Here is a 12,513-nt window from a genome sequence, read left to right as displayed (position 1 = left end):
CTTTTAGCAGGGCCCTGGGCCCCATTCGCAGAGCTGAGCTGCCACGTGGGGACAGGAGGGTGGATGCTCTCACTCTTCACACGCTATAGACACCTACACACACATACGCACTATCTTGCTGCACTCTGCTTCTAGAACTCAGAGCTCCCTTTTGCACTGGAAAAACTCTTATTCTATGGGGCCATAAGTAAGGCACTTCCCCTTTTGGAACCTCCGTTTCTCCACCTGTAAAATGGACACATCCCATGAGTTGGTCTGCCTGGAAGAGTCGGAGGATCTCATTTCTCTCCAGCCCTCTCACTAGCTTCCCCTGATCCACCGAGGGCAGTGACACTAGAACATCCATTCCCATGCCTTTCGTGGGAGAGATCTGAGATGAGAATGGAGGATGGGGGTAAGTAGTCACTCTGGGTGTCCAGAGGGTCCAGGGAGGAAGCACCGTGTAGAGAAAGCACCAGGTTTATAATCCAGAAGACCTGGACTCAAGTCACAGTGCTATAGTTCAATATCTGTGTGACCCTGGGCAAGTAATTGCCCTCTCTGAGCCTCGATTTTCTCACCTGTAAAACGGGGGTAATAATATTCACCCCACAGAGTGCTGGGAGAATGAAGGAAGATAATGCATGAGAAAGACCCAGCCCAGTGCCTAGCACATAGTAGGTGCTCTCCTATTCTTATCTCTTAAGGCCTTTAATTGTTCTAGAGATGGGCCCCAGACCACCCTCTTGACACTCCCAGTACCTAGAGTTTGTTTCCTAAAATTCCTCACTTCGGCTCTCCCTCCAAGGCTGGCCCCCAAAAGCTCAGAATTAAAGGTCAGAAGCCCCTTCCATGGTCACACTTGTGGTCCTTTAGTCTTGACCAGGCACATAAAGAAAAGAATCGCTTTGAAGACTCAGTGGCCACATTGGGGCCCTCTCCCTCTTACCTGCCACACCCCCAGCCACAGCTGCGTTCAATGTCAGCTGCAGTGATGATCCAGCACCAGCAGCCAGGGCCACCGCCACGGTGCAGAGCCAAGGAGACTGGACAAGGAAGTGAGTGGACAAAGGCTGATATACCTCATCAGTATGTCCAGCTAGACTCCACCCACCTGGCGCCCCCAGGCCATTCCTCAACAGAAAGGGAAATCTGTATTCTGACCCACAATCAGAACACCGCTGGCTTCTGGAAGCAAACGCTGCTCATGTGAGTTAGTGAAAAGCCATCGTAGGAACTGCAACCTCCAGCCTTTACCATTGCCATCCACATGTTCCTATAACACCCTCATCCCACCTCGTCCCAGATCAACATGATCATCACAGCAAGCAGTGGAAACACAAGCAGCCTGGGCACCCACAGCATCAAAGGGGAGAGTATGCGGCCACCTGTCTGTGTCCCTGGCACTTCTGTTCACACAGGCTGTCATGGGCTGAATTGCGTTCCCCAAATTTTGTGTGCTGAAGTCCTCATCCCCATACCTCAGAATGTAATTGCATTTGGAAATAGAGTCTTTAAAGAGGTAATTAAGTTAAAATGGGGCCATTAGTGTGGGCCCCAATCTAATCTGATTCATATTGTTCTTAGAAGAGATTAGAAAACTATTAGAAGAAAAGATCAGAACATAAACATACACAGACCAAAGGATGACCACGTGAAGACACAGGGAGAAGGTGGCCATTTGCAAGCCAGAGACAGGCCTTAGAAGAAACCAACCCTGCAAACACCTTGATCTCAGACTTCTGATCTCCAGAACAGTAAGAAAATTAATTTCGGTTGTCTAAGCCCCCAGCAGTCTGTAGTACTTTGTTGTAGAACCCTAGTAAACTCATACACTACCTTCCTTATCAGTTCGTGGCCACTGCAGTTACATACCCCACTCAGGGCCTTTGTACCTGCTGTTCTCTCTGCCTGGAACGTTCTTCCCCCAGACACCCTCAAGGTGTTCTCCCTCACTTTCTTCGAGTCACCTTTTCTGTGAAGCCTTCTCTGGCTACCTCATTTTAAGTTGCAACACCCCTCCCATCATCACCAATATACCCTATTCCCCTGCTGTGCTTTCAAATTTTGTTTCACTGAGGTATAATTTACTGTGATAAAATGCACTGACCCTCAGTGTACCATTCAGGCTTGATGAATGCATATCAAGACACACAGCCATTTCCCTCACACCAGAGTTTTCTCCATCCCTTCTCAGTCAGCCCTCCCTCCCTCAAAGCAACCACTATTCTGATTTCTATCACTACAGATTTGTTTTATCTGTTCTAGTTGTCCTATAAATAATCATCCAGTGCCTATTTTTGTGTGTCTGCTTTCTTTCATTCAGAAACATATTTGTTAAATCCACCCATGTCTTCTCTGTCAGTAGACTGTTCCTTTTTATCGTGGAGTATTATTTCATGTGTAGACATACTGATTCATTGATTTATTCACTTGATGGATACCTGGACTGTTTCTGGTTTTTACCTATTACTAATAAAGCTGCCATGAACATTCTTGTACAAGACTTTCAGTCGATAAATATTTTCATTTCTCATGGGTAAATACCTCATGGTTCCTGCTTCAATTTTCTCCATATAACTTGTCACCATTCAGCATACGATCTGTTTTATCAACTGACCTGTTTATTGCCTGCCTCCATCCATGAGAATGTAAGCAGGGATTTCTGTGTGTCTGATGAGCTTTGCTGCATTCTCTAGAACATGGTGGATGCTTAATGAATGTTTGATGGACAAACCAATGAATGAGCTGAATGAATGAATAAACATCCTTTCCAGAGCCCAACTCTCCCCACAGTTGTTGGCAATGGCCTAGGGCATGAGCCTTCTGTTGGTCACTTTCACTCTGGGCATGAGGAAGGAAAGGAAAGCTGCTGCATCTAAGCAAACCTTCCCCAACCTCAAGGATCCCAGGAGGCTCTGCTATCCTGGGATTCTGTTCAGAGAAGATTTCATCAACAAGGTAGCTCTCTTCAGGGTGGCTGGCTCTGTCCCCCTCCCCAGCTGTAACAGTGTTGCTGATGTTGCTGCCTCACGTTGTTCCCATATCCCAGGGCTGGGGATGGGCTGCCCCCACCAGTGACCCAAACCTTTTTGCTTCCTTGAGTGGATTAAACTGTCAAGTTTCTGGGTGTTTGCAGAGCAACGGGAGAGCTGCAGACAGTAATGTAGTTTTATTTACAATATAACGGCTTCAGCGACAACACTGGATTCTGAAAACAGAACAGTTTTCAGCCCTTTGGGGATTTCTAGGACATGATTTTCATAAAAATTAAACACTGATGAATCTTATTTCCCTGCCAACTTCCCCTCCTCCCTCCCCCATCCCAAGCTTCAGTGAGAGAGAGAGCAGAGAGAAAGAGGAGAAAATGATTAGACAAACCAAGGCAAAAAAAGAAGCAGGGACAGATGTGAAACTGTTTCAATCAAATGGGTTAAAGAGGGAGCCCGCTCAGCCTGTGTCAAAGGGTAGAGTGGATACACATTCTAATTCTGACACTTCATCTCAGCCTGAGTCTGGGTGTCTAGGAGGGGCTCAGGCTGGGCTGGGGCTGGGCCCACAGTGAGAGTGGGTATCCAGCCTAGAGCCAGGTAATGATACAGCCAGGACTGGGTCCTCTAGGTAGCAGGGATCAGGTGCAAAGGCTTGGTCATGGCCAAAGGGTCAAGGAGTGAGGCCCCAAGAAAAACCCCTTCAACAAACTTGCTCATTTGGGTCTCGTCTCCTCCATCTTCACTCCTCCTTGAGTACCTTTCTCGGAATTTCCAGGCTTACACAGAATTACAGAAATTTCAGAGATCAAAACTTCAGGTTTCATAAGGGGAAACTGAGGCTCATAGGCAGGCAGTGAGCAACATAAGACCTCAGATCTTCAGGGTAAGTGGGAACAGAAGCCAGCCTCCTGGACTCCAGTCCAGGGCTTTGCCACACCCTGCACTCAACTCCTTGGAGGCAAACACATGAATGCGATGGATTTTTGATGAAATCTGCAAAGTTAGTTTTGAACAGTCATTGCCTCCAAGGAAGTTCTCTTCACTCCAGAGGCAGGTCTGACATTCAAGACACAAAAAGGAATGAAGATGCCCACAAAGGCGGCCGTGGAATGGGGGCTTTCGGGCAAATGTCAGGTTAAATGAAAACCCATCTGCTGACACTGTGACTGAGAGCTTGTTTCCTTTGACTTGATGCCCCTGGGTCCGACTGCAGAGTGAGGGGCTGTGTGGTTTGGGGAAGCAGCTACAGGGAGGTAGAACCAGACTAAGGCTTGGTGTTAGGCTACGCAGCATTGACAAGCTACTGAGCATCTCTGAGCCTCGGTTCATCATCTGTAAAAGGGGCATAACTTAGTGATCTTAGACTTTGGAGTCAGCAGGTGTACATTAAGTTAAGATGGAGTGAGTCTTGATTTCTACATCTGTAAAGGGGGTTTGTGGATGGAATGAAATACTCATGAGTTGCTATCAGAGAGGAGACATGCGTCATCTTGGTTGGTTCAAGTCTAGGGAAGGCTAAACGCATGGGGTGGGGGCAGAGGCTCCTCCATGGGAAGAACTGACTCAGCCCCCTTGCATGTGTGCAGCCTCAAAGGTGCTACCTCCAGACTATTTGGGGCAAATGTCAGCATCTCCAGGATCCTCTATGGCAAGCCCTTTGGCAATGGCTCTCTGCAGACCTTGAGCTCCAAACAACAGACCCACTAACCGTGCTCCACACAACACCCTCCCTGTCAAAGTCCAGCATACATCAGAAAGTAGAGTCCAGTAAACACTGTGTGGCTCAGAACCGTCAAACCCTCAGGATCCCAAGGTGCGTGGATTTCTACCGACTTGGGAAAGGGCCAGCCCTTCATCTTAGGCAGTTTCTCAAACATCCCATGCACAGTGAAGGAACCAGGGGAAGCTGTATAATAATGATCATAATCACCATCATCTGGAATACTTGCTACTCAAGAGACACCCAAATCATGGAACTCTTTCACGTCCACAAAGTCACTGAGTCCTCCTTGCAGTCTGGTGGAGAAGCATCTCCATCGATCATTCAGTACATGAGGACACTACAACTCAAGGCTACGTGATTTGGCCAAATTGAGAAAATGGCAGAGCAGGGCTATACACTCAAGTCAGTATGACTCTAAAGTTGCCTTCCCATCATCTTCAGAAGCATGAGGCTAGGTGACTCGCTCCTCAAAATGTACCGGAAACCTTAAAATTGCACATAGGAAATGGATATACCCTTTGTCCCAGTAATTCCATATCTGATAATATAACCCAAGGAAGTAATCATGAACATGCTCAAAGCTTTATGCACAAGGAAGTTTGTGCATGGCAGCATTATTTATAATAGCAAAACAAACAAAGAAAAACAAAACAAAACAAAAAAACAGCCTAAATGATGAACAGTAGAGGATGAAATGCCTTGCAATCATGAAGGGCCTAGCAGGGCAAAAGAAAAGTTCATGACACATTAAATGAGAAAAAGAAGCAAATGGAAAGAAAGATTAAATTTATTAAAAACAGATGTCACATATACATATACACCTAGAATAAAAGACCAAAAGTGTGCAAAATGTTATTGTTTTCTCTGATGTGGCAAAGTTACAGATGAGTTTTAATTTTATTTTTGTACTTCCAAATTTTCAAAAATATCTGAAATTTTCTAAAATAAAACCTGTGTATCCCCTTCAAGGAAAACAATCAATATTCTTTAAAGACACACACAGTATAACATTGACAGGTTTACTGCAGAATTTTTATGAGAAATCCAAAGTCACACTCTATCAGTCACCTATTGGAATGACTATACAGCATTTTGACAAAAGGAAAAATTCTTAACATCAAGTAGTAATTCATAAAATCCAGATTCTTACAGACCCAACCGCATGCCGCACGGAGGCACCAAGTCCACCAGGATAGATTAGGTCTATCGGGATCCAGATGGATTTAGCTAGAGCGGCTGCCCGGCGGAGAACAAGCAGGCTCCACCTTAACACACATCTTTCCATTTTACAGGTGGCTGGGTTAGTGCCTCTATTACATGGACAAAGAAAAAATCCTAGAAAAATGTCAATGGGAAAATGTCCAGGAGATTATTATTCTATATGAAGAACTTATACACCCAAAAGAGGGTAAAAGAGAGCAAGAAGGGTAACACCTCTCTCTCTCCTCCGTCCTGTCCCTCTAATTCCTTTCTCAGTAGCGGCTGGCAGAACAGACCTCAGATCACATGGCATAATAGCTGGTGAGGCTTCACACGTTAGTGACCTATTTGCAGATAGTGTTAGATTTCAGTCATCAGCCCTATTGTGGGAATGCACACTCCCACAAATGGTCTGCCTGCTTGCACACAAACATCAGGCTTCAAAATTAATTACCCCAGATCTGAACTGGTAGCAACTCAAGTATCTAAGCTCCCTGCCCCTCTCCCTCACCTCTATCCAAATGAAAGACGTGATAGAATCCTGAGTACTGAGAAGAGCAGATTTCCTTCCATCTCCAGTATGATCACAGAAAATTAGACGAAACCATTTTACTTTGTTTAAAAACACATTACACTGGTCAAGTCCCTTTTGCTGGGAGAGTCAGATCATTAAGATACTGATATTCCCCAAAATGTTCTTTTTCAGTCAAACTATACTCTTGGAGCTCCCCAAATCCATTTCAACTAACTAGCAAAAAACAATAGCAATTTTTATCTAGGGCTACAAATAAACTCCAGATGGTGCTCTAAATTAGGGCACTGCAAGCAAGGCTCCCCCTCTTTTCCGGTTTCCAAGCCACACCTCTCACATCTGCTGCTCCTGGCCCCACTCCCCAGCCAGCCCTAATTAAGGCCCTAGCCCCATCCCCCAGATTTAGCTCTGCCCCATTTAACATTCTGTTGTGAGCATTTTCCACTATAAAAGTCTTTGAAACATTTTCAATGGCTGTATTATAGTCCACTGTACAGCTACAGCTTAATATAACCATTCCCACATCATAGAACATCTGAGCTTGTCTTTCAGCCAAATGAGGATGAGATGAAATGGCCACCGGGACAGCACGGCAGCCTCAGTGCTACTGACTTCTCCAGAGAGGAAGAGTTTGGCACAGGAAAGTATAGGCAGACATCCCAGAATTCACCCCTCACCCACCCTCAACATTCAGGGGAGGAGAGAGAAAACCATTCCTGCAAATAGGTCCCTGGTCACTGCAGGCCTGCTTCTTCATCCTCACCAAATAGTTGGAAAAGACAATCGTTCATCAGAATTCAGACCCCTGGAGAATATGGGCCATGCCTGGGCATTGCTGAGCTAACACATTCAAGCTGGCCCTCTAGGGCAGTGGTTCTCGACTAGGGAGGAGGGGAAAATTTTGTACTGCAGGGGACATTTGGCCTTGTTTGAAGACAGTTCGGGTTGTTCTAACTGAGGGGGAGGTGCTGTTGGCATGTTGCGGGTAGAGGCTAGGGATGCTGCTAAATACCCTACAAAACACAAACAGATTCTAAAACAAAGAGTGATCTGACCTGAAATGTCAATAGTTGTAAGGTTGAGAAATCCTGGTCTAGAGTGAAGTCAGAGTCCCCACAAAGCCCCTGCCAGGAAACCGCAGAGCGCTGCGGAGGGCTGACGGGGGACCGTCCAGAATGCTTGAGTCCAAGTGACACCAACATCCACAGGGCGGGATGACGGAGAAGGAGCGGACGGTTTGGGAGACAAAGGCTCATTCTTTTGGGTAGATGGTGGTTTTCCTTGAGTGAGTGGCATCTGGGGCATCGTCCTTGCCCTACCTGGAACCCCTAACTTCAGAGCCAGATCACAAGCCTATGTCTGTCACAGCTTTGCCAAGACGTCTCAGAGGGTCACCCTGACGACTGCTGCCTCCCAGAGGGATGCAAAGAGAACAGCTCCACGCCCCCTCCCAGAGCATTCTACCTACAGCTGTGAAGTACCACGTCGTCAGGAATACCACCCCTTCCCTGCCACACCATCAGTAGTTCCCTCATATCCGCCGAGAAATGTCCGGACTTTGAGGCAGGCATCCAAGGCCCACTGCCATTTGTTCCCACGCTATCTTTCACACCATTCCATGTAGCGCTCCACTCCGGGAAAGCTGGGCTGCTTTCTACCACCTCCCTCCTGCTGAGAAGTTGCCTAGTCTCGTGATACACTCCTCACACCCCCTGTTCACCTGCCCCACATCCTCCAGCTCCAGCCTTTTCAAGTTCCTCCCTATGCCCACCTCCAAGCCTCCCTCATCCCCATCAGATGCTGACCTTACTCTGCCCTGTGTCAGGGTCACTTGGGTTCCTGACTTGGCCCCTCCACACGGGTGAACCTCTACCTCATGAGTGGGGACCAGGTCTCCCCCACCTCTGGGCTCTGCTGGCATCTTCCCCCTGGCCCAACCCGTAAGTGTCAGCATATACATTTGGCCACTTCTCACTTAATGTGTCCTGCCAAGATCCCGCTTTCAACATCAACTTTAAAGCCGGAAATGATGACTGTTCCTCACAGCTGCAAACTTTTGAGCACCTAAACAATGGGATTCAAGGAAATGCCCACCCTCCCAGCCCCATCCGACAATATAGGAGAGGCTGGGAAAAGAAACAAGCCCAGAGGGCAAAGGCCACTTCTGAGAATGCTAGATGCCCTTTCCTCCTTGTTCTGACCTGAACAATTCACAGCAGCACTAACCAGAGCTGAGCATGTAACTTGTCCTTAAAACACATCATGAGGGGGAGATGTACAAGGTGCTAAAGTGTGAAATGGCATAAGAGACAAAGAGCCTACAGATATCTTTGGCACATGCTCCAACATGAAACTGCAGCAACATGGATTTGTGCCAGTAAATATGAAGAAAGGCTGAAAACAGAAGTTGAAGACTTTTCACCCTTTGAGTTGTGTGTCTATAACTATATAGCAGAATTCTCTGGGCCCTCATGGCCTGCCCAAGAGGAGGCGCCCCCAGATACTGGGATATCTACCTAGGATGCTGTTTTGAAGTCACTGTCTCCAAAAGAAGAGTCACAGGGTGCCTTGTTTCCTCTCACACATCGCCGGTATAGGTGTAAAATTAATATAACTGTGTTCAAGGACCTATGGCAAAGTTTATCAACATGACAAGGACACACAGCCTGTGACTCAGCATCTCCTAAGAATTTTATCTCACAGATCTGCCGAAACAAAACGAACCACCCACCCACAAAAAGAGCCTCTGCGGCCTTGTTTGTAAAAACAAAAGACTGGAAACAAGCTAAATGTGTAACGGCCAGGGCCTGGTTAAATAAATTATAGGACATCCATATAATGGAATAAAAGATCAGAAAAGCTCTTTCTGTGCCAATTTGGAGTGATCTCTAAGATAGATGGTCAAAGAAAAAAAGTCCCTATGGTGCCAGGTAGTGTGGGTAGCTCATTACCACCTGTGGGTTTGTAAAGGAATAACAACTTTGAAAGGAACAATTGCTTGAATATTCATAGAAATCTCTCTGAAAGTGGATGCAGGAAGTCAGGTCATCAGTTGCCTCCAAGAAAGGACAGATACTAGGTGGGTGAGACCAAGGTGAGAGGAAGACTCTCCCCTTTGCACCCTTTGATGTCCTTTTATTGTGTTCCATGTGAGCATATTATCGATTATAAATAATTTAAAACACTAAGGACACACAGTGGTGATACTGCCTATTTCCTGTCCTGTCTTCTTGTTTCTTCTTGTCTCTCCTGTCTCTTCCTTACAGAACTCGCCCACCTGTTCCCCCCAACACCAATGTCACAGGGAGGGAGCAGCATGAAAAGTACAGGGGCGTGGTATCAAGACTGGGCTGTAAAGCCAGTCACCCCATGCCAGTGTGTGGACCTGCACTGGCTCCCGTAGCAAGCAGAGTATCTCCTGTCAGGGAGCACTGGGGGATTAAAACAGACCACTGGTGGGCAGAGGCCCCTACCACAGCGCCAAGCACACTGGAGGACAGACACCTCCATAGTTGTTGACAGGTGGAGGCCTGCCTTCAGCCTGGTCTGGCCCAGCTGAGATCCTCTGATTCCAGCAGGGGCTCCCTAGAGACCTCTTCTGAGCTGCAGGTGTGAAGGCAGCCCTGGAAAGCGGCTGTTTCCTTGTGTGCACAAGAGCCCTGCCTCTACCCAGGGCTCTGCTCCCATGAGGGGGAGAAGGGAAGAAGGAGTCTTCAGGCCAGATGTCCGCAAATCAACAAACTGATCTTGGCTCGCTGCACTGTACCTCATGATTTCCTGACGCCTAAGACATCGTTGGCAGTGGCTTCGGAAATACTGAACACACAAGAAAGCCACTTCGAAGGCTGCACGTGTGCAAGAGGAAAACACACATGAAAGGCTTTGTCTCTCTCTGTCCACCTCCAAGAAAAGCGTCTCAAGAGGGTTCAGGACACGGAAGCAGAGGAAAGGCAGCTCCCAGAGAGAGTGTGGGCACCCATGGAGAGTATGCTTCTTTATGTCCAACCACATCTGCCTTCACTGAGGCCCACTTCCTGTACCCTTCAAACCACCAGCAGGCTATGGAGCTACACAGAGTTCAAATCCTGGCTCCCCCTCTTCCTGGCTGTGTGACCCCTGGCACAATGCTCGAGCTCTCCCTGCCCCAGTTTCCTCACCTGCAAAATACAGATAATCATAGCACCTATCCCAGAGGGTTGTTATGAGGATTAAATGGGTTAATACATGTATAGAGCTTGGAACAATACCTAGCACAACATAAAAAATAAATAATCAATATACTACTGTTGATAGCTACCACTGTCATCATCACCAAAGCCCTCCTCTCTCCTAGCCCCATTCTGTTACACTGCCAGGTATCACTGTCCCATCAAAGCTACTGAACCTCAGCACATAGGAGCAGGCCCAAACCCCAGCCTACCGCCATCGAGGGCCACTGCTAGGGCCGCAGCATCCAGCCCCATCAGGAGACCACTGGACTCCAGCCTCAGATCTCAATGCTTTTTGGACAGCCTGCTGGTCTCATCAGCCTTTCTTTACACTGCCCCCTCTCCATTCTGCCTTTTGCAAACCCCATCTAAGCTTAGCCAAATTTCCTACCCCAGGGACAGTGGCCTTTGTTGCCCAGGCCAGCCTTTGTACAGAGTCAAACTCCTCTCCTCAGCCCAGGCTGAACCAAAGGTACAAGTGTTACTACAGCCCCTGAAGTCAGGTTCATGGCTCAACACTGTCAGTACAAACAACAAAAACTCCATCAGCTTTCCCCAAGTCTCGAGCCAGTATCTTCTTGCTTTCGAACCAAGTCAATTTAACATCTGACACTTGTGCCAAGAGCCCACATCAGGAAAAGCTGATCCTTTCAGCTTTTACAACCTTCGCTGACAATTCCCCACCCAGCCTCGGATCACTGGCCTTAGCAACGGGTTCCCTGCAGGCTCCCTCAGTGATGTCTGCTGCATCGCCTGCCACCCTCCTGCCCAGGCTCTGAGAGCAGATGGACATCTGCAGCCTAGCATAGGCACCGACCCCTCTGAGACCGACAAATACATTGGATTGTTAAAGGACAGGGTTGTGGAATTATAATTGGCCTTACTTTCTGGGAACAAAATCCCGAGCATGTCTCCACTGTCACATTCGCCTGTATCAGGGAGTCAGGGAAGACGTGTGTAATGTTCTCCGGCAGTCTGAAGCACCCTCGGTACATGACGGTCCTCCCTGAGGGGAAAAATGGGTTTCTGGTAAGAAATGGTGCCCATGGTTGTTGGTGCCTATGGTTATTGGTGCGTGTCACAAGGGAAATTGGTGGCTTCAGATCCTGAAACAGGTGTAACTATCCTCAAGAAGGGAAAATTTCAAATCAGAGAGGGTAAACTGCCCTGGATGGGGCGTGGTCAAGCCAAGCTCCTGAGAGAAACCAGGCACCAGAAGCTTGGTCACCCAGGGTCACTGACAAGGGTGAAACTATTGGCTGAAACTATTGAATTTAGGTCTCACTTCTCCCACCAGCTCCTTGGGGGACAATGTCCATTCACCTATCTATCATTCCTTCCTTCCTTCAACAATCCAGATTGTGTATCCATCACGTGCCAGATTCTACACTAGGTGACTTGAGAGGCTGATATTCTAGAAAACTCTATTTCCTCCCCACACACGTATGGAAAGATTTGGAAATCTGAAACCCTGCCATGTCCCCTCTCACTGTGCCATCAAGTCACACCACTGCTTCGCTTTCTCACTGATCTTGAACTCCCATCAAATTCTAAGAATATTACTCAAGCCTGCATTACAAAGGAAGCCTCCTGCCACATTCTTCTCCAGACCTTCCGTTGGAAAAGTCCAGCACCCTAGTTGCTTCCCTTAGTGCTGAACAAACCTTCTGGAATGTTCCAGCACCAACTGCTCATACTTCTTCCAGACTCATCAGAGTCTGTCTAAATGGCATCCTGGTTCTCGTCCCATGCTCCTTTCAATACCACATCTCCTGGGTCTCAGCATCTCTCCTGCTCTCTCTGCCTGCTACAGCTCTTGGCCAGCAGCACAAACCCTCTCACCAGCTAGTGCCATGGTGGGAAGGTTCTCTCCATGCA

At 47.6% G+C, this 12,513-nt stretch overlaps 1 protein-coding gene across 1 annotated transcript in view; it reads right to left on the bottom strand.

Moving 5' to 3' along the window:
* WSCD1 (WSC domain containing 1) overlaps positions 1 to 12,513 on the bottom strand; it is a 37,931-nt gene that overhangs the window by 8,851 nt on the left and 16,567 nt on the right. The window contains exon 5 of the mRNA XM_011359757.2: positions 11,520 to 11,641. Coding sequence (XP_011358059.1) covers positions 11,520 to 11,641 — 122 coding nt within the window. The remainder of the gene's footprint in view (positions 1 to 11,519; positions 11,642 to 12,513) is intronic.

This window comes from Pteropus vampyrus, unplaced genomic scaffold (assembly GCF_000151845.1).
Source record: "Pteropus vampyrus isolate Shadow unplaced genomic scaffold, Pvam_2.0 Scaffold50, whole genome shotgun sequence".
Classification (NCBI taxonomy): Eukaryota; Metazoa; Chordata; class Mammalia; order Chiroptera; family Pteropodidae; genus Pteropus; species Pteropus vampyrus.
The sequence above is the reverse complement of the archived record's forward strand: the minus strand, read 5'-3'. Positions and strand labels throughout refer to the sequence as shown.